This window comes from Clupea harengus, chromosome 18, assembly GCF_900700415.2.
Source record: "Clupea harengus chromosome 18, Ch_v2.0.2, whole genome shotgun sequence".
Taxonomy (NCBI): domain Eukaryota; kingdom Metazoa; phylum Chordata; class Actinopteri; order Clupeiformes; family Clupeidae; genus Clupea; species Clupea harengus.
Genome location: NC_045169.1, coordinates 25449809 through 25475273, shown reverse-complemented (window position 1 = coordinate 25475273; position 25465 = coordinate 25449809). Strand labels below are relative to the sequence as shown.

At 40.2% G+C, this 25465-nt stretch overlaps 3 protein-coding genes across 9 annotated transcripts in view; all 3 read right to left on the bottom strand.

Moving 5' to 3' along the window:
• trmt10b (tRNA methyltransferase 10B) overlaps nucleotides 1-2366 on the bottom strand; it is a 9022-nt gene extending 6656 nt beyond the window's left edge. For 5 of the 7 annotated variants that reach the window (XR_006152950.1, XR_006152948.1, XR_006152949.1 and 2 more), the window contains exons 1-5: nucleotides 1866-2366; nucleotides 1606-1714; nucleotides 1262-1383; nucleotides 505-552; nucleotides 195-347 (exon numbers count right to left, since the gene is read on the bottom strand). Coding sequence is in view for 4 of the 7 variants with exons in the window: in XM_042710442.1 (XP_042566376.1) it covers nucleotides 195-347; nucleotides 505-552; nucleotides 1262-1383; nucleotides 1606-1714; nucleotides 1866-1997 (564 nt within the window). In the remaining 3 variants the exon portion in view is untranslated. The remainder of the gene's footprint in view (nucleotides 1-194; nucleotides 348-504; nucleotides 553-1261; nucleotides 1384-1605; nucleotides 1715-1865) is intronic. The other 2 variants (XM_042710440.1, XM_031585170.2) reach the window with 2 other exon arrangements.
• Nucleotides 2367-3422: 1056 nt separating this feature from the next.
• Nucleotides 3423-7750, bottom strand: cxcl19 (chemokine (C-X-C motif) ligand 19). Its single transcript, XM_012822734.2, has 3 exons — nucleotides 7572-7750; nucleotides 6542-6677; nucleotides 3423-4267 (listed from the first exon to the last, which is right to left on the bottom strand). Exons 1-3 carry the CDS (start codon nucleotides 7624-7626, stop codon nucleotides 4159-4161), a joined length of 300 nt encoding a protein of 99 aa, XP_012678188.1. The 5' UTR covers nucleotides 7627-7750; the 3' UTR covers nucleotides 3423-4158.
• A 12183-nt stretch (nucleotides 7751-19933) lies between these two features.
• LOC116224683 (platelet basic protein-like) lies at nucleotides 19934-25191 on the bottom strand. Its single transcript, XM_031585239.2, has 4 exons — nucleotides 24994-25191; nucleotides 20849-20984; nucleotides 20288-20356; nucleotides 19934-20031 (listed from the first exon to the last, which is right to left on the bottom strand). The coding sequence occupies exons 1-4, from the start codon at nucleotides 25055-25057 to the stop codon at nucleotides 19941-19943; spliced, it is 360 nt and encodes a 119-aa protein (XP_031441099.1). The 5' UTR covers nucleotides 25058-25191; the 3' UTR covers nucleotides 19934-19940.
• Nucleotides 25192-25465: the final 274 nt, after the last annotated feature.

Here is a 25465-nt window from a genome sequence, read left to right as displayed (position 1 = left end):
AATACATGATACAAACAAGACCAGTTTAGTGGGTATACACTGTGCTCAAAGGTTTGCTGATACAGGGGTAAGGGGAGTAGGAGCAGAGAAACATGTTGATGGTGGCGATGTTATATATTGTATATAGATGCTAGCATAGGGTATGAGGTAGAGTAAGTGTACGGCAGTGGATGACAGGCTACGCCAGCACTTACCGCATACTCATGGAAGCCGTCGTTCATTCGCACGCATTCAGTGTACAGCCGGCTGTCCAGGCGGAACTCTGTCAGGTACAGGTGAAATGGACGCAGGGCATTCCGGTTGCTTCCGTAAAGCCTGCGGATTTGCCCCGCCAATCGACTCAGCTCCTACGGGGAGGAACGCAAACAGCACAAGTGTATTATCTTTCCTTTTTTAAGAGGTACGAACAGAATATTTGGCACTGAAAAGCTAGCCAGCTTGCTAATTGATTTATATCTGTGAAACATTTCTGTGAAAGCACACAACAAAATGTAAACGTCTTACCATCAAAATGAATTCAAAGTTGTTATCTAAAAAAAATAAAAAACACACCTAAAAACTGTAAAAACCTGCATGATATGACTTTACATGAAATAAATCTACATGAGATGTGACTGAGGGTCAACACAGAGCAGCAACTGTGAGACATAGTGTGAACATCATCCTTCTTTTAGCTGCTATTCATTCCATCCAGTATCCAAGTTCATGGCTGATTACAATGTTTCACTGAATTTGAAGCCCAGCCACAACCAAATATGGTGACATGATTGTGTAATACATAACTATTCCCCCTTTTAAAACATATGTAAACACAAAGTATAAATATAAATATTAGACTTAATATTTCCGACCAGATTTGTCTAAATGGCCAGCTTTGTTTCTGGTGGAATACTCTTAGTGCTAGGTTTACCCCTTCATAAATAAACAAAGAAACCAGACACATATCATCTGTTTTAAGCTATCAGTCTTTGATAATTGAATAGTGCTGGAATATAGGCCAGGGAAGGTTCAGCAACAAAAGCCACGGACCAAGTTACCACCAGGTGATTAAACTAGAGAATATTAAACTATCAGATATTATGGGCCACGCCTCTTGTAGCACAGAAGTACTCAATACCAGTAATGTATGTATTCACTTTCATCTTAGGAAGACAAGTGTGTGAAAGACAGTATATGAAAGCAGGGCACCATCACCATAGTCTTGCGTGTGTATGTGTGAAACAGCGGCCATTCGAATGATATGTCACTGATCGATTCTCACCTTGCGGGACATGCAATCAGCCATACTGAGGTCCACGCACAGCCTCGGTCCTGATAATCTGGCTTCTGCCAAGCGTTCTCTGGTGATCGCCTTGATAACTCGTTTGCTGAGCCGCAAAGTGTCTACCCAAGAAACATGGCGTTGGGTAAACACACATATACATATGCATGAGAATGTGAATGTGTGTGAAGTATCACAAAGCTATACAGTTATGGTGCAATGGGCATGGCTAAATGCTATGTCATTCCTATGAACCGCACATTGTGGACCAGCGCTGTGGCTAAAGCTTCAAAAAATGTGGATCGCCCCTGAACAGGTTCTCAGGGCTGAGATGATGTCATCACCTTTCTCCACAGTCTGACTCTGTTTTCTTCTTTGCTTTTCTTCTTTTCTCTTCGTCTTTTTTGCATCCAGCCTCTTTTCCCAATTTCGATGCTTTCGCAAAACGTTTCTCTGTCAAGATATACTGTCAATGTTACACGTATAACCTACAGTATGATTTCGAAGTTAAATTAGGTTAAACTTCGGGTGCCCTGTTGATCAAATGACATTTCCTTGAATACAACGGTAATCAGTGTTCCAAAATAATGTCAAATTTACTCACAGAACAATTCATGTCCACTCCATTGGCCGAGGTCGGTTCCAAGTCCACATCAATTTGCAGCAGCTCAAAAATGTCGCCGAGGGCACAGTCTTTAGCCTTCAATTCTTTGTTTTTGGAAAAACTTGTCTCCATAACTTTCCATTCATGTTCAAAGAGTTAACATTAGCGGATAAATCTCAAAGCACTTGGGAAGACAGTTGGTACAGACATGTGAAATTTTGGAAGGCATGGAAGGCATTAAATTATACAACCCATAAATGAGAAGCTCCCAAATTTAGAAGCTTCGTTGTAACTGTCATCATGACAAAACGCATAGAGTAACCTACATATTCCCTTGTCTTTAGCCAACTCACTAGCTCATTGTATATTTATGGTAGGGGCCATCATAGACATACATAGATAGATAGATAGATAGATAGATAGATATATGTCTATGGGGGCCATAGCTGTGGTGGTAAACAGTGTCGCTGAGAGATGACGAAATCGGCCAGGCACTAGACCGTCGCATATATATACGTCAGCGCTATTGATGGGCTTGACGGGCCAAAATAACACGAAAATGACCGCACATTAAATATACATGGAATTATGCAATGTGGTTGGTTGTTTCACTTTATCAAACACGATTGCACCACATTTTACATAGCCTATTTTTTCATGTAAACCCGCACCTGAAAAAACATTACCCAGCATGCATCTTCTCTTTCGCGCGTTTCGGTTACAGAGATAATAATAACTTCCCATTATGAGCTGTATTTGTAGCTCACTGTAGGCAAAGCCTAAAACAGTGCCATGACAGCACATCATGTATTGTGTGATTTCACTTTTCCTATTTCACTGTCAGCCTAATATCCGTATCCGTATCCGTCAGCAGTCGGCTGACTCCACCTTCAGCGTATCAGGGAATTCATGGTCTCATGTCGTCCAATTCCGATATTAGGGGAGTTCCATGAAAGTCTATCGGAAAAGTCTAAAATTACATTTTTCCAACGTGCAGGGAACGTATACCAAGTGCATTGAAAAGTGACGACAATGTGTCTTCACCAAGCGTCCACATGTGACCTAATAGAATATAATTTTAGCCCACTGGCAAGACAAACGGCTGTCTGATTGGTAGGCCTAGTCTACCATAGCGCTGAATAGTCTATGGTCTTTACCCTCTGAATGAACTGCCCATTAAAAAAACTCATGAAATTGACTTATATTCTAAAAAACCTACAAAGATGAATATCCACGACCTTCTTGGCATCCTTCTCAAAATCCCACATGAAGTTCCTGACTTAAGTTCCCGAGTTCCAGACATATATGATGAGGAGGAGGGGAAAACCTATTGTTTCTGGTTGCAAGAACTGAGCTCAACATTAGAACTCACAGATGTTGCCTTCAGTTCACCCTCTATGACCAGTTCAGTATATTTGGTTAAATTCTGAGACAAATTTTAGGAATGATTTCATACTACATAGGCTACAATGCCTTGGACTTTTTCAAAGACTTTTAGGGCAGCACATAACTGTGTTAAGGAAAAAAAGATGAGTCAAATATTGACTCAAACAATCATTTACAATATAAAGTTTCAGTTTTATTGTCTCTGGACGTTAGAACTAAACACCAAACATTGTAGAGAAAAGTACAATGCTTATGCCAAAATCAGTGAAATGGTACAGCATACTGTTTATGTATGAAATAGAAGAAAACTAATTACAGAGAGCAAAGCACAACAATACAAATCATCACGTAAAGGTAACAGACAACAGAGAACCACAATAAGTTTGGTTTAAGACGAATATGACTTAACTGGTGAGTGTGTCATAAGCTGGGACAGCAGGCTGTTCATTTGTCATTTAAGACAGCTCTAAGCTCTAAAAGTTTCTTAGAATTGCACTTCAGCTGCTGTTTATAACATTGCATCCAATTAGATTGTGAAAGCAGCTCAACAAACACAAGCAGCACTGGTTTCAGACCAAAAGCACAGCACAGTTCACTCTGACTGATTCATAATTGGAGTATTGTAAAGGGCTGAGAGAAGACCACAGCTCACAAAGAGCTCCTGTAGGTCGAAGGTCGAAGGTCGTAGGCCGAAGAGTTCCTGTGGGTTGAAACTCCGGAGTGGTTCCTTGTAATGAAAAAGTCTTGCGTCATTCCCTCAATAAAACACAGCCTAACTGTGGCCTAAGGAACAGGTGAGTTGTGGCTGTTGAGCGATGACTGAGATGGTGTATCGCTGCAGGTGAAAGGAAACAGCTGTTATCTTCCCACCTCAAGCCCGCTGCTGCTCCTCCTCCTCCTTCCCACCTCAAGCCCGCTGCTGCTGCGCCTCCTTCTCCATCATGTAGCGGACGAGCTTCCTGACCCATACTGCCCTGGGGTTGAGGCAGATCTTCTCACCGGTCACCAGATGCGCGCTAATGGGGGGAGGAACCAATCACATGTATAAGAGGAGGCTAGAGGAACCAATCACATGTATAAGAGGAGGCTAGAGGAACAAATCACATGTATAAGAGGAGGAACCAATCACATGTATAAGAGGAGGAACCAATCACATGTATAAGAGGAGGCTAGAGGAACTGATAAGAATTCTATTCCTCCCTGTAAGCTTATATGGTAACCAGGAATGCATGTGCCTGCTCCATCCTAGGAAAACACAAACATTGTTGTACTTTATAAAGCCAGGGGCGGTTTTGGACACAGGTGAAGCGGGCAGCCGCCCGGGGCGGCACTTTTTTATGACACGTGAGGGGCGGCATGAGCACTTAAAAAAAATCATCTGGGCAGCGAAGCGGTTTTCTATTTTCTATCATATCACTGTGTGGGGAATTGGCAAATTGGCGCCCGCTGCAGCTGCAGGCGCCCCTGCTTGCTAAGAAGGTGCCGTGCACAGATCCTGTGTAAGAAGGGGGAAGGGGAGGGGGCGCGGGGGACAGAACGGACTCCCAAATAGAACGGACAAAGTGGGAAAGGGGGGATCCACTGTATAGAGCAATACTCTAATGAAATTAGGGGGCTAAAGTCAGTCACACCTCGTCTTTCTTCCAAATAACGCACATTCATAATATTATAATTACAGGCCTATAATTCCTGCACGTTTTTGTTTTTCTGAATTCTGTGAAATGGCTAATACAATTAGGTAATACAGAACGAGTATGTGGTCACCAAGGGCAAGGTGAATTGGTTTAGTCTTAACTTCTGGACGAGTGACAGTTTTGGCGGATGGGAAATGTGTTGATTGTCGATTGCAAAATAGGCACAGAGATGGACAGGAAAAGGCCAAGGCAATGAGGTGCCCAATTTAGAAAAAAAAGAAAAGAAGAAGAGAAGAAACAAGCAAAAAAAAAAGGTATGCCACTATGTTCTCTCTGTATGATTATGGTATCCATGTCATGAATGAAGGGCCAATGTTAATTGGTGGGAGGGGGTCTCGCCCGGGGTGTAATGTAGAACCGCCACTACATATAGCCATAGTGTTTGAAGCGGAAAGCTTTTTTGTTTGCAGATGAGATAAACTGAATGGTATTATTTACACTAGTTTAAAACAGCTTACAACACTCTGTGAGTGAAGCATTCATTTGTTTGTACTTCCCCCTTGGACTTGAAGTAGCGACCTTGGCACTGCTGATGATTTCAGAATTACACAAGAGGAGATGACGATCAACTCCTTGAGCTGTTTAGGGCGCCTCATACAATGGGCATATATACCTCACGTGCACTGCTCACATGCACTCAACCTCACATCCACTGCTCACATGCACTCAACCTCACATGCACTGCTCACATGCACTCAACCTCACATGCACTGCTCACATGCACTCAACCTCACATGCTTCTACTTAAACAAAACAGTTGCTCTGCAATCTAAACAGAGAGCACACCTATGGCGTGCCACAAGCTAACTAGGTATGGGAGAGTGTGGAGGGGAGGGGGGGGGGGGGGTACCCCAGAGTATGAACCCCTATTAGGGTAAGAATAGACCTGGGGTGCAAACCCAATTGGAAAAGATTGTCCATGAGCCTTGATGCGAACCCTGGGCTGTGGTCAAATAGTCTTTTTTGCTTAGGTTCCTAACTGAGTGAAATGACCTGGAAGTATCTAAGTGGCAGCCATGATGAGAGCTGGTCGACTTCTCTAAAGAAAGGTGCTTCAATCCTTCCTTTTTTTGATCTCCTTTAGCATATGATACACTTGACCATCCTTGACAAAAAGGAAAGGAGATATTGCCATCCCACAATTCAAGCAATGTTTAAAGTGACATTTGGCAGACTCTCATCAATATCATCTGCCATCAATATCATCTCTTAACACTGCAGCTGTCTTTTCCTATGTCCTCATGAACTCTCTCTCAAATATTTCCTTAACCCTAATGATGTTTTCCATTGAGGTCAAGGACAAGTGTTTAGAAAAAGGCAGGATGTGATTTTTTAATTGCAGCCAAGGTCACCTTGTAGGCACCTAAAGGGAAAACACATGCTATCAAGCAAATTGCCCTTTGACTGAGAAGAGTAGCTTTTGGAGTGCTTACACGATCTCAGCTCATATCTCTGTCCAGTCTGTGTGTGTGTGTGTGTGCTCTCATATATCTGTCCTGTCTGTGTGTGTGTGTGTGTGTGTGTGTGTGTGTGTTCTCAAATCTCTGGCCAGTAAATTGCCCTTCGACTGAGAAGAGTAATTTTTGGAGTGCTTACACGATCTCGGCGCTCTTGCAGTGTGGGCCTCGGGGAAGAATCTCCACACTCCGCAGCCTCTCCTGCGGGATGACCCGGGACTCGAACCCGAGGCAGAGACAGTGGCTATTGTAGCCCCTTCCCAGGGGCTGCATGCCTGCGAACACAAACACGTATTTGAACAGTATATTTGCACATTTGAAAAGCATATCAGTCGTCTATTAGTAGCTAAAACAAACATGTATTCATTCTTGCCAGGCACACAGGCCAATGTGTGTTACGCTGAAGATACAAGATCCAGAAAATGTCATGTTTTTGCTCAACTTAGCCACTGATTAGTGGTATCACAGTTTAAAGATTAATACTTACAAGAAACATACACACATACATACATTCATACATTCATACATACATACATACATACATACATACATACATACATACATACATATGTATACACATACATACATACATACATACTACATACATACATACATACATACATACATACATACATACATACATACATACATACATACATACAGTTCTGCCAATACACCGACAAAAGATACACAATCTGACCAACAGTATGTATTAACACACCCATGTAGACAAACAATACAGCCATAACTGTAAGATCCCTCTGTCAGAAGTGTACAGTATGAGCAGTTAGATCACTCTGTCAGAAGTGTACGATATGAGCAGGGTGATTAGATCACTCTGTCAGAAGTGTACAGTATGAGCAGGGTGGTTAGATACCTCTGTCAGAAGTGTACAGTATGAGCAGTTAGATCACTCTGTCAGAAGTGTACAGTATGAGCAGGGTGGTTAGATACCTCTGTCAGAAGTGTACAGTATGAGCAGTTAGATCACTCTGTCAGAAGTGTACAGTATGAGCAGGGTGGTTAGATCACTCTGTCAGAAGTGTACAGTATGAGCAGTTAGATCACTCTGTCAGAAGTGTACGATATGAGCAGGGTGATTAGATCACTCTGTCAGAAGTGTACGATATGAGCGATATGAGTATGAGGTGGCTGGTCTCAGTACTCACCACTGGTGGCAATGATCAAAGTTCCAGTCCACATGAGAAGCAGGAGACCGTTCATCGTGCTGTAAGTGAAGCGCTGAAATAATGCTAATAAGAAACACGCTACTCTTAGACACCCTCTGATATAACTACCTCTGTCTGTCTGTAGACTCAGCAATAGTGGTAGTACAGTGGCCCCTTCACAGCATATATACACAACAGTCATATGATCAGAATGACATTGCACATTTCTTTACAAAATGTCCCATTTGGTTGTGTGTGTGTGTGTGTGTGTGTGTGTGTGTGTGTGTGTGTGTGTGAACATTGTTTTGGTGTTTGTTTCATTATTGACATCTGTGGTTGGTGAACATATGCGTTTGCACATGAGTGTGTGCATATGACTGTGTGTGTTTGTGTGTGTGTGTGTGTGTGTGTGTGTGTGTGTGTGTGTGAGCATTGTTTTGGTGTTTGTTTTATTATCGACATCTGTGGTTGGTGAACATATGAGTTTGCACATGAGTGTGTGCATATGACTGTGTGGATGTCTGTATGTGTGTGTGTGTGTGTGTGTGTGTGTGTGTGTGTGTGTGTGTGTGTGTGTGTGTGTGTGTGTGTGTGTGTGTGTGTGTGTGTGGATGTCTGTATGTGTGTGTGTGTGTGTTCTGAGGGCGTCAAAGTTTCAGTTGCAAAATTTCCCATGTTGATCAGTAGGGAATCACGAGGACTCCACTCACTCTCTCACCATGAGGTTGGCCTAAACTATTTAATAAATGGAACAGATAGACGTTTCTGTGAAACACAACACACCTGCCATCCTTTATAGCTCCATAGAGAATATGCTGAGGTAATGTGAACAGATTCAGTACAAATTAAACCGTTTTATCAATGCCTACAATAACACTGTTACTCTCTTGCTGAACCCAAGCAGAAAGAGGAACTCCTTTAATCTTGTGAAATCATGTATCACATGGCGCTCATGGGATGAAGTCAAAACAAAACCTTTTGTTTTTCTAAACCTCAGGGTTCTTTTTTTTTATTTAAAAGTTTTTTTTTAGTTCAGTTAAATCCTCACACTATTATTCTGTGTATGGCTAAACCATGTCTTGCTATTATAGGAACAAATAAACTAGTTCAATGCCTATGCTGGCATCCCCTACTGATGTATAGGGACTCACCTAGGCCGGCTTGCCCTATTAATGCAGTGGTTCCCAAACTTTTTACAGTCCCGTACCCCTTCAGACATTCAATCTCCATCTATGTCCCCCCCCCCCCCCCCCCGTTTAAAAAAAAATAAGTTTTCCTTTTCACCTTTTAGGTGAATTCCGTTTTTTTCGTTTTCGTTTTGGCTCATTTTGTTCACCATGAGGTAGATTGATGGCTTAAAATGACTGAATAATACATTACTACATTCCGCGAATTCCGTTATCGCGGACATTTTCTCCCCTGAACCACTTTGCGTACCTACCCCTGGTATAACTACCTCTGTCTGTAGACTCAGCAATACTGGTAGTACAGTGCCCCTTTCACAGCAGTATATACACAACAGTCATATGATCAGAATGACATTGCACATTTCTTTACAAAATGTCCCATTTGGTTGTGTGTGTGTGTGTGTGTGTGTGTGTGTGTGTGTGTGTGTGTGTGTGTGTGTGTGAGCATTGTTTTGGTGTTTGTTTCATTATCGACATCTGTGGTTGGTGAACATATGAGTTTGCACATGAGTGTGTGCATATGACTGTGTGGATGTCTGTATGTGTGTGTGTGTGTGTGTGTGTGTGTGGATGTCTGTATGTGTGTGTGTGTGTGTTCTGAGGGCGGCAAAGTTTCAGTTGCAAAGTTTCCCATGTTGATCAGTAGAGAGTCACGAGGACTCCAGTCACTCTGTCACCATGAGGTTGGCCTGAACTATCTAATAAATGGAACAGATAGACGTTTCTGTGAAACACAACACACCTGCCATCCTTTATAGCTCCATAGAGCATATGCTGAGGTAATGTGAACAGATTCAGTACAAATTAAACCGTTCTATCAATGCCTACAATAACACTGTTATTCTCTTGCTGAACCCAAGCAGAAAGAGGAACTCCTTTAATCTTGTGAAATCATGTATCACATCGCGTTCAGGGGAGACAGTTGATCTTGCACGTGTCAGCAAAAATCAATGCAACAACTCATCATGGGATGAAGTCAAAACAAAACTTTTGTTTTTCTAAACCTCAGGGTTCTTTTTTTCATTTACTGTAAAAGTTTTTTTTTAGTTCAGTTAAATCCTCACACTATTATTCTGTGTATGTCTAAACCATGTCTTACTATTATAGGAACAAATAAACTAGTTCAATGCCTATGCTGGCATCCCCTACTGATGTATAGGGACTCACCTAGGCCAGCTTGCCCTATTAATGCAGTGGTTCCCAAACTTTTTACAGTCCCGTACCCCTTCAGACATTCAATCTCCATCTACGCCCCCCCCCTCCCGTTTAAAAAAAAAAGTTTTCCCTTTCACCTTTTAGGTGAATTCCGTTTTTTTTTCGTTTTCGTTTTGGCTCATTTTGTTCACCATGAGGTAGATTGATGGCTTAAAATGAGTGAATAATACATTACTACATTCCGCGAATTCCGTTATCGCGGAAATTTTCTCCCCGCGTACCCCCTGAACCACTTTGCGTACCCCAGTTTGGGAACCGAGGATGTATAGGGTATAGGGATTCACCTAGGCCAGCTTGCCCTATTACGTAATGTATAGGGACTCACAGGGATTCACAGTACAGGCAGATATTTACACACCAATGCATTTATTCATTTAGGTCACACACGGAGTACAAAGAGCATGCTAGCAAAAATCCACAGAGAAATGTGCCCCTCCACACACACACACACACACACACACACACACACGGGCACATTTCTCTGTGGATGTGTGTGTGTGTGTGTGTGTGTATGTGTGAGTGTGAGTGTGTGTGTGTGTGTGTGTGTGTGTGTTTGTGTGAGTGTGAGTGTGTGTGTGAGGTCTGAGTGTGTATGTGTGTGTGTGTGTGAGAGTGTGTGAGTGTGAGTGTGTGTGTGTGTGTGTGTTTGTGTGTGTATGTGTGAGTGTGTGTGTGTGTGTGTGTGTGTGTGTGTGTGTGAGTGTGAGTGTGTGTGTGAGTGTGAGGTCTGAGTGTGTCTGTGTGTGTGTCTACTCGTATAAAACCACTTCCCCTTAAGAAACGTCACCACTTTCCTAACAGGATGCTTCTGCTGCTTAACGATACAATACGTTTTTTTGTTTCTAAAAACCTTGCTCCCAAACCTGTTATTACAATTTGAGGAACAAAGACACAAGAAAGAACAAAATCAGACTTAAAAACAGACCTGTCCCAAGAAAACCTAACGGCACTATAAATTAAGCTGACTGTGGGAGTTACTCCCTGGGTGAAAAAAAAATATTTTACTAGAATGTAGATACAGTTTTCTGTGGTGTAATCAGTTTGACCAGAGGTCTGAATGTAGATACAGTGTTCTGTGATGTAATCAGTTTGACCAGAGGTCTGAATGTAGATACAGTGTTCTGTGGTGTAATCAGTTTGACCAGAGGTCTGAATGTAGATACAGTGTTCTGTGATGTAATCAGTTTGACCAGAGGTCTGACAAAGAAGGGAGATAGTATGTGAAGTAAACAGACATGACAGGGGAGTATCCAGTAAAACATTGCCATCTGTTTTTACATCACTTGGGAGAAAGGGGGTGTGTGGTGGCTCAATGTGCAGAGAACTCATTAAAACAAGTTTGCAGGAATTTACAACTTTTGAGCTTTATTACGCTTTATTATTTACAGTCATTTACCAGACAACCAGCCCGTTATCACATGCTAATCTTTTGGTTGGAAAACTAAGCCACATGTCTGCTGATGGTTAGTTTCTAACATTTCGTTTTAACAAGAAGAATAAATGATGGAAGTAATGCATCATATGAGTTATTTCATTCAAAATGGTTAAATGCCTAAATCCTGTCACTGCTTTGGGTGTTGTTTAGTGTAGAGTGCGGTAGAAGCTAGAATGCCTATGGAAAAGAGAAGGATTCAGGAGAGAGAGAAGCAGCTAAAGGAGGCAGCAAAGGGGAGCACATCTTTGCAGAGTTGGTTACAAAGAAGCAAACCAGCAGGTGAGACGGAGACATTGCATTGTGATAAAGATGGCATAATGTGAAACAGGCTCATTTTCAGACTCATATTTTTAGCCTACTAATGGCAATTTATTATAATTACATTACATTTAAGATGAGGGGCAACCACAAGTCTCCAGACCAGAGGAAAATGTGGATCAGGAGACACAGGACAGGTAGGCCTAAGTGCTGATCACTAAATATGAGATGAAAGGACCATGCTATAAAGTACAGGGATAAAGAGCCACATGCTAAATAATTGTAATCTTAAAAAAGTATAGGCTATTTTAGAGATCCTTTCAAAGATCTTGCCTGAGCAGAACAAAAAGAACATAACCTGCTTCTAGTGGGCCTTATAATAGTAATGATAATGGTAACAACAATAATATATAATTGGACAGATGATGATTCAAGTACATCAACTGCAGACAAAGAGCCAGAGCCAGACCCAGATGAGAACAGAACATACTTGGAAAACAGGGGAAGGAGAGACGACACAGAAAGTCAGGACAGGATGCCAACAAGGGAGGATATTGAGATGCAGAGTGAGGCAGAATCCATGAATACAGATTTGGATTTTTTGCTGTGATTGAGTAATCCAACAGATCCAGCTCATGTATAGAGCAATAATCTTAAATTCAATCAGGCCCTTATCAAATGTTCACATTCAGTCGGGCTTTGCCGTCCTATTGTGAAGTTCCCAAAAATGCAGAAGGGCGCTCTTTCCAAGCCCACTGGTATGATGATGACCCCTGGCTGGAATATTCTCAACACAATGATGCCATTCTCAAATGAATTGCTGTATTTGAGTGTTTTATTTATTACTTAACAAAGACCCTGTTCTTGTCAGTTCTCCATACAGTCCGTGTCATTTATTTATTTTTGCCCTTGCCCTTTTCTCAGGTCAGAGCAATGGCCCTTCAAAATTCCTGTGCACGATGCTTGTAACCCAATACAATTCTGACATGCTGAAAGGGCATGGCATTAATAACTGTCACATGGACTCTTATCATCAATCATCTTTGATTTCATCAATCACGTTCACGTTCACTGCTTTGCATCAGTCCATCTGGAAGTCCGTCAATGATGTTTTATACAAAACACAAAACAAAACAACACACTTGATAAACAGCAAGTTATCAATTGATAATACACATGATTTGAATAAATAATGTGATCGCTCTTTCACTCTGTCTGACCTTGTTTGATTTTAACTGTTTTACTTACAGTTTGGCATAGCAATACTACATACCCTATATGAAATAATTAATTAATTGATTATAATTCATTAATTGTATCATTGTATCATCTTTGTATTCATATACATCATTATATATCAATATCATTTGACACTGAGGACCTAAAACTAACAAAACGAGATTATTTTATAATCTCCAAAGCCATTTTTTCTGATGTAGCATTTTCATACTGCAACCACAGCAATTCAAACCACTGTTGGGTGAGCATGGGTGAGGTCATCTAAGGTCATGGGTGAGGTCATCTAAGGTCATGGGTGAGGTCATATATGAGGTCATCTATGAGGTAATCTATGAGGTCATCTATAATTATGGCATTCGAAAGATGTGGAGTTTTTCAGAAAAGTTAGGAAGGAAAAGCAAGGTCAAGCCTAGTCAAGTTGACAGGTTTAAAACATAAAGGTTGATTTGTTAAAGGAAGCAGTTGAAGAAGCAATGGATGTGAGCAAATGATGACCAGAGAAAAGGTAGCAGTGTGCTACAGTCAGAGAGATGAAAAGTAGACTGGCTACGTTAAGGAGGGCCGAGTTCATGAGACGCAGAAGGAAGAAGAAACGATAAGCTGGGATTGCATTCTACAAGGACAGGTCTACGTTTGTGAAGTCTTTATTCATGAAAAAACAGGAAGATTGAGAGTTGAAAGAAAGGACCAAGATGAGAATCTTTTTCTGCTTGTAAGGTGGCCTTTGGCTGTGCATAATGTATACACACACACACACACACACACACACACACACACACACACACACACACACACACACACACACACACACACACACACACACACACACACACACACACACACACACACACACACACACACACACACACACACACACACACACACACACACACATACACATGCGTAAGGTGGCCTTTGACTGTGCATAACGTATACACACACACACACACACACACACACACACACACAGACACACACACACACACACAGACACACACACACACACACACACACACACACACACACACACACACACACACACACACACACACACACACACACACACACACACACACACACACACACACACACACATGCATAAGGTGGCCTTTGACTTTGGCATAACGTTGCTGTTTCAGAGGTGGAGAGATTTGAGAGAGTCATGAATGAGGCAGCTAGGAAATGTCTTGGGATGCCACGTGGTCTAAGCACGGTAGCTTTGAATGGATCCAGTAGCCAAGAACACTCCTCCAATGGTAAAAACAGGGAAGAAGTGGAATCCATTGTGGCGCGAACAGCCAATAACCCCCGCCATTTACGGGCTACAATGCCTGCAGGGACACAGGTTCGATTCCTGCCTGCTGTTGTTTCCCTATCCTCTCCCCACCTCTTCACTCCTCCTCACTTCCTGTCCAAAATACTTCACTGTCCTATCCGAATAAAGGCAAAAAAAGCCTTAAAAAAAAAGAAGTGGAGTAGCGGTTCACCCCACCCCCCAAGCCCCTGCACCCACCTGTGAGGTTTCTTCCCAAGAGCTGCCGATTTTCTGCATGTGAATTCAGATTCATCATGTCTGGAAATGACAACCACCACAATGTTACCTTTGTCCCTATCCTAATTTGATTCATTTTCTCTCTCCTCAGCCTCATCAGCATCATCATTATCAACATCATCATAAAAATCACAGTCTGTATCATCATCCTTTCTGAAATCCTGCCAGTTGTCATAACCTTCATTGTCAGTCTAATTATGGGCAGAGCTCTAAGAAATACTCTTAGCTGAAATGAAAATACATGTATTCATCTTTTTCGCCAGAAACCTTACAGGTGACTTCGTCTGGACACTGAGTTTCCTCTTATATGTTGGTGTGGTAACCAATTCCTTTACTTCCACTGAATCCATGCAGGTGCGAACAGAACAGGCCCTTTTTTCATTGACAGTCAGCACAAGCCACAGGTCGCCCACACATACGAAACCTATTTTGACTGCTGGGAAAATCCATGTTGGTAATCTCATAACAGACCTTTAACACCTCGTTGGGGTAATCAAAATAAACTGAGCAAGGCAAAGGCAAAGGCAAAGGCAAAGAATGATGGTCTACCCCAATAGACTCCAAAGTTTCGTAAAGTTTTGAGTCATAGCATGTTTCATTTGAGGTTCTATATTATTTACAATCCCTGGATATAGGACTTTTAGTTTAAAACTTTAGTTTAAGCTTTTTTGTAAAAAAAAATCAACTACAAATAGCAACAGAATGTGAAGATTGAAACGTTTAGTTGTAATGTCAAAAACGCCTATACCCTGTGCTGCACACTTGCTATATTTAGCATGCTCTCCGATAATACCACTTTGTACCTCAAAAAGTGCTGGTGAGTCACTGCAATGAAAACAGCTAGGTAAAGCAAGGGTGTTGTCAGGGACCAGCACTGTCAGGAATGGTGTTATTCACTAAAATCCAATTTAAGAGGCTGAAAAAATGACTGTTAAAGTCTATGTTAGTTCATGGACAAATGGAGCGGTCCATTTGTTTGAAGTACTTAGCATCAATCCATTTTCAGAGCGCTGGATTCAATTTACGAACACATCCCAAGGAACCATTGTAACAAGTAGCTCAGTAGCAAGTAGCTCGGTTTACAGTTTTTCTCGATTGATTACATTCAAAAACTGGAACTTATGGCACAATGACCACAACCTGTAACTCATGTGCCAACTCCCTAAACCAATTCTGCTAAACTATAGGCACAATTATCTGCTTTAGACACAGATTTCAATTGTTAACCGCACTTTCTTCAAAACACTAAACACCATCCTCTCTACTTTGCACACTTCATCAATGCCAAAACCTCCTTGTGTTCAGACAGAACACACTGCTATTCAATTGGCAAAACTTCCATTTCCAAGGCTGTTGTGCAATTTGAAATCAAAGCTTTAGCAATATGATGGCCATAGGTTAGCTCCTGGTTTGGAGAACAATTGATGGCAACATTGAAGTGAGAGGTGATCAGAAAGGCAGAGGAGTGAGAGTAAGAGGAGGAGGAGGAGGAGGAGGAGGAGGAGGAAGAGGATGAAGAGAAAGAGCAAGAAGGAGAGCCATTATCTCTGATGAGATTCGGGCCACTGTGGTCAACCCTGTGGTCAACCATGGTTTGACCATGCAGGAGGCTGGCCAGAGGGTTCAACCAAATATAAGCCGCTTCTCAGTTGCATCCATTCTCTGGACATTCAGAAGAGGGAATAGGTAAGAAACACTACTATGACAGGAAAACACTAGTTTGAATGCCTTATCAGGAGCATAGTATTCTTGTATTTTCCATTGTATTGTTTCTGTAAAATTACGTAAACAAATACAAAGTGCAACCATTGATGACCAAGACTAATTCCTAAACATCAATACAGTGAGCCTAGCCACAGTGGACTGTGTTATAAGGCGGAACACCTTGAGAATAAAGCAGGTGTACAGGGTGCCTTTTGTCAGAAACTCCGACAGTCAAACAGTTATGCTATGACTATGTGCAAGTAAGTCATATACATTTCCACAACTGATTGCATCCTATCAGCACTGACACATTACTGTACTGTATTGCAATCCAATCCAATGTTACAGTTTTTCTCGATTGCTTACACACATGAAGCATGCCTCGTTTTCTCAAAACTCTAAACACAAATCCCTAAACCACTCACACAAAATGCAACAACATTCACAACACTGTGTAGGTCTATTTCTGATAGCACATTGTCAATATTGTCTTGAGCTAGAACAGGATGCAGTAGTTTTTTGTCCTTTTTCATTTAAAATTTTTCTTTCTTTTTTTGTTGACTGTACTGGCCTATATCCTATTGTTTGTTCTGTGCAAATCATTTACACATTCAGTTGTGTTTGCTGTGATAGGCTACAGCACTTTTGGAAAAAATAAAGAAATATTTGAGTTGTTACTGTATATTTGTGTGTTGTTTTATATTTGAGTAAAAACATTATACAGTTATATTTTACTACAGGAGTAAGCGTACAGTAACAGTAAACATGAAAAGGCATAATGCTCCTGATAAGGCCTTCATACTGGTGTTTTCCCATTTCATAGTAGTGTTTTCCATTGAGCACATCAGTGTTCAATCGATGCTTAGAATGTCTACTCATATAATGAGCTGTGTTTGTCATTTGAAAACAAAATACCCTTTTGAGGTGACATAACACTGTTTTGAAAGCAACGTTGCCTTTTGCAGGAGATATAAAGGGTTTTGCATTTTGTGTGAGTGGTTTTGGGATTTGTGTTTAGAGTTTGGAGAAAACGAGGCACGCTTTCAAAAAATGTGTGTTAGCAATCGAGAAAAACTGTAAAGCCGCTGTCTTTTTTACATTTTTGGAACCATTTGAAATAATCTTAGGAGCTCTGGAAGAAATTTGAAATTTGAAGAAAATGAAAATTCAGGAATTCAGCATCAAATATCTTATTGCTATAATAAAGCCTGCATAAAAAGTTTGACACTTTGAGTCTTTTGAAACATATAACTATCATGGAGGCCAATTCAGGACCCAGCCACCAGGTGGCCTTTCAAATCAGCACTTTTAGTTTTTGGTGCCCTTTTCATCTTACGTCACAATCAAGTCTGGTTCATTCTTACATATATGGACACATTGGGACTTCACATGACTGATACTACTGTAATTTTGCTTTTGATAAGGCAAGAATGACATGTAAGCTATGGCTACTCCTAAATTGCAATTTCAAAAGGATAATTCATCATCAGAAAACCCTTTTGAAATTATGTATATACAGCTAAAACATTTTGTAAGGAAGCAATAAAACATGTTTGAGTGGGAGTTATGTGGGTTCAATTGTGGTCTAATATCCAGGCATAAAGAAACACTAGACTAGAGATTTACAAAGATATTATAAAGATCTGCACTACTCTCTTGACAGAACCGTTCAGACTCAGTTGACGTTTAACATAGGTCTTTAGAAACCATTTATTAATCATTAGTAAAGTGTTTTGCAGTGCTTGATCTAAAGCGGGCACTATTTATACTTTATAAACATTTATAAATGGCCCGTTACTGAGGGACATACTATAGAAACCATTTACTAATCATTCGTAAAGTGTTTTGCAGTGCTTGATCTAAAGCGGGCACTATCTATACTTTATAAACATTTCTAAATGGCCCGTTACTTAGTAGACACTCCTGCAGCAAAGTCACCAAAAATGACCTCAGACGTTAGGATGTTTAACATATCAATGGAAAAAACACACAACACAGCGTCGAGGAAATAAAGTGAAATATTTATTGGAAAAAATACAAAAGTACAATTTCAAAAAGGACACAGGGGCATATACAGTGCCTGGCGAAAGTCTACACACAGTTTCAACAAATACACACAAGGTCTTGTACACACACTCTGTAAAAAAACCTTCTGTAATGCTGAAAACATCCAGGTTGGGTTAAAACTGTATCTTGCCATGGAACCGCAGGGAATACTCATGCCGAAAGTCTTTCAAGGCACAGCTGCAAGGCACAGCTGCATTACTGGTGACAGTGAAGGCACATTTCACATTTCAATCTCTTCATTATCAACTCGACTGAGCAAAAGCAAGAGAAAAGGGCTGAAAGCTAAACAGCAACACATCTGTTGGTGATGCACATCTGCAGGTCAGTTTGACACGCTTCCTACCCAGTGGCCTTTTTTAAAACCTGCTGTGCTGTTTGCTGTGTTGGTGATTGTGTTGTTAGTGTAGGTGACAGTTGTGTTATTAATGGCAGTGATAGTTGCGTTGGTGGCAGTGGTGGAATATAACGAAGTATTTTTACTTCGTTACTTTACTTAAGTAAATGTTTACGTATCTGTACTTTACTTAAGTAAAAATAATATTGCATACTTTTTACTTTTACTCCATTACATTTTTTAGCTATTATCTATACTTTTACTCCGCTACATTTCTACAATATGTGCTGTTACTCGTTACATTTTATGAACATAGTTTCGCCAAAATGTTGCCTACACAAAACTATGGATTGCGTTGCTGTTTTGGGAGTTTAAATCAATCAGGTGGCTCTATCAACTCCAATGATATCAGAGTGCGCGTTTGGCAGCAGCACTAGCGGTAGCTTTGCCTGTTATAGTTGAACATTCAGCCTGACTACTGCCTATTCAACATGGATCCAGAGTCGGCCTGAACTGAGCCCTCTGATATGAGCCACCCTTGGCCCTATTTAAAAGATATGTTCGAGTTCAAAGTCCCCAAGAATGACTCCTGGAGGTTTCAATGCGTTTCCTGTCTCCCTCAAAAAAAGGAGTTGCTAGCCTTCAATAATTCGCCCTCAAATTTAAAGTAGCATATCGAGGTAAGCAGAGTGATTGCTATGCTAAGTTAATGTCCCTGACTTTTGAATATTGATATATGTATTTAATTCGTTTACTGACATGATATTATAATTTTATCTAGCGAAATGCATGTTGACATACAGCAATAGCATCAAAAAAACATGATTGGACCTTCATTATTTAACGTAGTGGTAAGATAAAGCTGGTAGGTTAGCTATGTCAAGCTAGCGTGCCTTGTTCTGTCCAGTTTTACAATCACATTTGTTTTTCATGTTCCATGTTTCCCTTTTTTACACGTTTACAATTAAATAAAAGATTTAAAGATATCACATGGTGTCTTTATTGGTTTGGCTTAATGGTATTAACTTTGCAAATAATCCCTGGTAGATAACTTGTCATCCGCAGAATTGTAAGATATAGTGTGAACAGTATTACAGATGGTAGGCACAATAAGTACACCAACCTTTCCAATTAACAAATGTTGTTGCTTATAATTATTACTAGTAGTGACATCTGTAGAGGCATTTATTACCAGTAGCTATTTCTTTATCAAAATGGCACAGCCTAGACAATGAGAGACAACCCATTGCGTGAGTACTTTTACTTTTAATACTTAAAGTAAATTTAAAAGTAAGTACTTTTTACTTTTACTTAAGTAGGATTGTTGATGTAGTACTTTTACTTTTACTTTTATCTTCCTGGGTACTTGTACTTTTACTTAAGTACTAAACTTCAGTACTTCCTCCACCACTGGTTGGTGGTGACATTGGTTGCACTGGTGGTGTTGATGATTGCGTTGGAGGTGGATCCTGGAAAACAGACGACAAAACAAGAGTCATTTTTTAAATATCAGAAGAACATCCCAGTTTTGCTTCATGCGCGTAGTATTTCATTGCTTTTCAAATGCTCTCTTAAGAACTCTGTTTAGAACTTCAGAGCTCTCTGAAGAATATTCTAAAGATTCGAATTGTTCTCAAGACTCTGAGCCAAGGCCGACCTTGCAAAGTGAACCATTGACCGTAGCATTGGGTGTTTCAGGTGAAATCAAACTATGACAGGACTTACTTTCTTTCCAGAGCAATCACCCACGGCGCTTTAGGATTCACACACAGTTTTCTTCGGATGAAGTCAATGCTGTATGATAAAAAAATGTATTTGTAACCATAATAACACCAAACCGAGTAACTGTGATGCATTTGGGCATTTATTTTACATATATTTTACTAAAACTAAAATACACGCATGGCTTATTATTTATTGTCAAAGCATCACTGACAAACAACATCTTTCACAGGCAATCACCTATACCTTGTGCAGTGTAAAATGTCTGGTCACTTCAATGGTCAAGCATGTATCAAATCAAATCAAACTTTATTTGTACGGCGCATTTCATACAAGGAGGTAACACAATGCGCCTCACAAGCACTTATAAGAGACACAGATTTTGCCAGAGATAAATAAACAGGAAATAACGTACTAATCGCACTGTGTAAACAAAACAAACATTAAATGAGGCAATCACCTATACCTTGTGCGGTGTAAAATGTCTGGTCACTTCAATGGTCAAGCATGTGTAAACAAAACAAACATTAACAGAGAGTGTTTTGAGGAGATGGCCAAACTCACATGACTTCCTCCTTCCTGCAGTGGGCCCCCGCGGGGTACCGGGCCACGGCCCTCACAGATGCAGGGTTCACATGTCTGCCACTCATCACGCCGTCGGGGAGGATTCTGGTGCATTGACAGCGGAAGAAGATGGGACCTACAAGCCAAAAGAAGTAAACAAGACAACAGGGCCAAAAGGAGTAAACAAGACAACAGGGCCAAAAGGAGTAAACAAGACAACAGGGCCAAAAGGAGTAAACAACACAACAGGGAGAATAAATGAGTAAACAACACAACAGGGAGTATAAATGAGTAAACAACACAACAGGGAGAAGAATTAAGCAGGTATAGAAATGATGGGGATGGCCACTGAACGTCTGAAATCAACTAACAGGAGACAATTGCAACATGCACACTTGCATTGGCAATTAACAGTAGTGACTGACACAAAACTGTAAACATGACACACACACACACACTCACACACAGACACATGTGCACACACAGAGAGACAGACACATATACACAGATATCATAGCAATACTGATAAGCACACTGTAAAAAAACTGCCAACGTTTTTACGGGAAAAAACTGGCAGCTGAGTTGCCAGAACAATCCTGTAAAAAATACATCCACATTTAAACCTCTTTACAGAGTAGCATGTAAATTTAACATTTTAAACCTGTGTATTCAACATTGTATTTGAGCAATATTTACATCACTGTTATGTTATATTGGACAAGTTTGTTCAGTAAATGTAACATTTTAAACCTGTATATTCAACATTGACCTTTAGCTATATTTACATCACTGCTATGCTACACTGTAAAAAAAATCCTGTTGTTTTTACTGGAAAACACTGGCAGCTGTGGTTGCCAGAACAATCCTGTAAAAAATACATCCACCTGTAAACCTCTTTACAGAGCAGCATGTTAATGTAACATTTTAAATCTGTATATTCAATATTGAACTTTAGCTATATTTAAATCACTGCTATGCTACACTGTAAAAAAATCCTGTTGTTTTTACTGGAAAAAACTGGCAGCTGTGGTTGCCAGAACAAACCTGTAAAAAATACATCCAGAACCAGTAAATTTAACATTGGATTTATGCTGATTTTGCGTGACCATTATGCTATAAAACCAATTATTTCAGTAAAATATACATCCAGTTGTTGTCTATTGTACATCAAATTCCATTCAATTTCACTGAGAAATACCAAGCAAACAACATTATTTAACTGCTCAAGTCTCATTATAACACTGTTATTCAACTGATTTTTCATTTAGATTCCCCTTAAAAGTTATTTAAAATGTATTTTAATGTATTAATAACAGTTTGGACCAGGGTCGCAGCAGTTGCGGTGCGGTCGCACTTGGGCCTGTGGTTCATGGGGGCCCGTAGCCGGGGCCAATAGACATATTTATGTCCCCCCTTTAACTGCGTCTGACAGAAGTTTCTGACTCCAATTTCCGCCACCCAAACACGGTTGTGTTCAGTGAAGAACTGGTATTTCATTTTGGACTGTGTCTAATGCTATCGAATCCCTTGAAAGGGTAAACTTATCTCCATCATGGTAGGTATTATTTGTGGTAAAAACTGTAACAATCTATAACAAAATGATATGCTTATCTTACATACACTATAGAAACTATTAAAAAACAATTCAATGAAATGAATAAGTTCTAATTTTCTTTGGTATTTTTGTCATATTCAGATTTGCAATGATTGCTGGGTAATATGTATGTTGTTGTCCAATGTCAAGTGTCTATTTGCTATATGCTATATATGCAGTTGAAAAGGCAAACTTATCTCCATCATGGTGGGTAGGATAGGAGTTGTGCACCAAACATTATTCCTATGTCCCTGTTGCAGTGGTCAGACAGACGTTTTGCCTGGTTATATAGCTCATTATTGCCTGCGAGCTAATGACCACTACAACAGGGACATAGCAATAATGTTTGGTGCACAACTCCTATCATTCAGGGCCTTCCTTAGAGCAGAGATTGCTCAGCAGTCCGCAGTCTCTCAATTTGCCGAAGATGCTGATTATGGATTATTACTCCGTGTGCACTGCCCTGCTATTGTTTCTGAGAGTGGCAACAGCCGAGCGACCCTTTTCCAAATTGAAACTTATTAAGACCTACCTGAGGAGAAGGAGAGGCTGAATGGTCTGGCTATCCTGTCCATTGAAAAAGCAAATCACGCATCACCACCTTTCTGTTTGAAAGGCATTGTTTTGGCTTGCAGGTGTGCTGTGCCTCTGACTGTGCACAGTCAACTTGTCGGTCTTGACGTTCATATTTTGCACCTAAACTAGCTATATCGTATCGTCACATGATCAAATAGAGACGTTTTCATTGGACAACAACATACATATTAACCAGCAACCATTGCAAATCTGAATATGACAAAAATGCCAAAGAAAATAGAAACGTATTAATTTCATTGAATCGTTTTTTAATAGTTTCTATAGTGTATGTAAGATAAGCATATCATTTTGCTATAGATTGTTACTATTTTTCCCACAAATAATACCTACCATGATGGAGAAGTGGTTTACCTTTTCAAGTGCCTAGATATCATTACACACTCTCCGAAATGTATTACCAGTTCTTTTCTGAACACATCCGTATTTGAGCTGTGGAAATTGGAGTCATGGACTTCTGTCAGATGCAGTTTAGGGGATGACATCAATTTAGACATAAATATGTCTATTGGCCTCGACTACAGGCCCCCAAGAACCCCGGGCCCAGGTGCGACCGCGCCTACTGCACCCCCTATAGTTGAGGCCCTGGCCCAAACTGTTATAAATACATTATACTATAAAGAAGTTTTAAGGGGAAGCTACATGACAAATCAGTTGAATAACAGTGTTATAATGAGAATTAAGCAGTTAAATAATGTTGTTTGCTTGGTATTTCTCAGTGAAATTGAATGGGATTTGATGTACAATAGACAACAACTGGATGTACATTTTACTGAAATATTTGTTTTCATAGCATAATGGTCATGCAAAATCAGCATAAATCCAATGTTAAATTTACTGGTTTACAATGTAATATTATACATTATAAAGTGTAAAAGGTACATATTGTTCTGTGAAGATGGTTATGGTTTGGCCGTATTTTTTACAGAATTATTCTGGCAACCACAGCTGCCAGTTTTTTCTAGTAAAAACAACAGGATTGGTTTTCCAATGTAGTATAGCAGTGATGTAAATATAGCTAAAGTTCAATGTTGAATATACAGGTTTAAAATGTTAAATTGACATGCTGCTCTGTAAAGAGGTTTACAGGTGGATGTATTTTTTACAGGATTGTTCTGGCAACTCAGCTGCCAGTTTTTTCCCGTAAAAACAACAACCTTCTTTTGCCAGTGTATGTCATTTCTACAAAGAAATAAGCATAATCTTACTTTAAAATGAACAGTTGTATTTCGTTTAGTATTTTAACACCACCATGTTGTAATTTAAACTGCATTGAATTGCTTCTTGTATTACAGTTTTTTTTGTGTAAATAACAGCCATATGTCATTTCTACAGAGAAATATGCATAATCTTACTTTAAAATGAACAGTTATATTTTGTTTAGTATTTTACCAAAAAGTGTTGTGAAATAAGCAATACTCTATTGTATTTATAATTAACGTTTTTTTATGTCATGATTTTACGGCATTTCAGTGTGAATTTTATGCACATTTTTTACAGTGCAACACTCAAAGCCTTTTATAAATAAAAGCCCAATTCACAAGACATACCCAGGATACAGCTGTCATTTCATGATATTCCTCTCTTCCTTCAAGCTCATGAAAAGTATGTGTAAAGCAGCAGTAAGGAGTTTAGGTCTAACATTGACATGCAAACAGCAACAACAGCACAGACAGCACTGATTAAAGCTTTCTTGCATGGTAACTTAGCTTACAGTAATAGCATGCTAACTTTTGTCTTTTGGTGACATCCAGCTCTAAAAGGTTCTACATTTCCGTGGGGTGATCTGTCCCAGACAACAGTGAGACACAGTGCGTAGCCTGTGAGGCTGGTGGGAATGACAGGTGTGTTTATCCGTCTTTCACATGACCGTATACCATCAAAATGAAGCAGATGATGTCTAAAACATATTGCCTAAGTTTATAAATTATGCATGCTGTTCCTTTAAGGATCTCACCTGACTTAGTCTCCAGAGCTGCCATGGCAACAAGAAGAAGTGTGAACGTGAAGGTTAGGTTCATGGTTTGTATGTGGGCAGGATTCTCCCCAGTATAGTCTCCTCTAAGATGGACTAAATGATCTGAGCCTGTTGCTGTGGAGGTGAAGCATGGGAACACCCCTCTGACTGCCAACACTCACACTTCCACAGAAAATTGATAGGCTTGCAGATAGACACACACACACGCAGGCACACACACACACACGCACACGCACACGCACACGCACACACGCACACACGCATGCACGCACGCAGATTGATGAAAATATACTTTTGATATTAGTGTTTATGTAATCGGAAAAAAACTGTAAGAGAATGACTTTACTGCATTGGGTGACCATGGTGACAGCAGCTGTCAAATACAATGTCGGCAAGAAAGCCTAGAACAGTTTTCTATGTTTATTTTTTGACTTGCAAGAGCCTGACATAA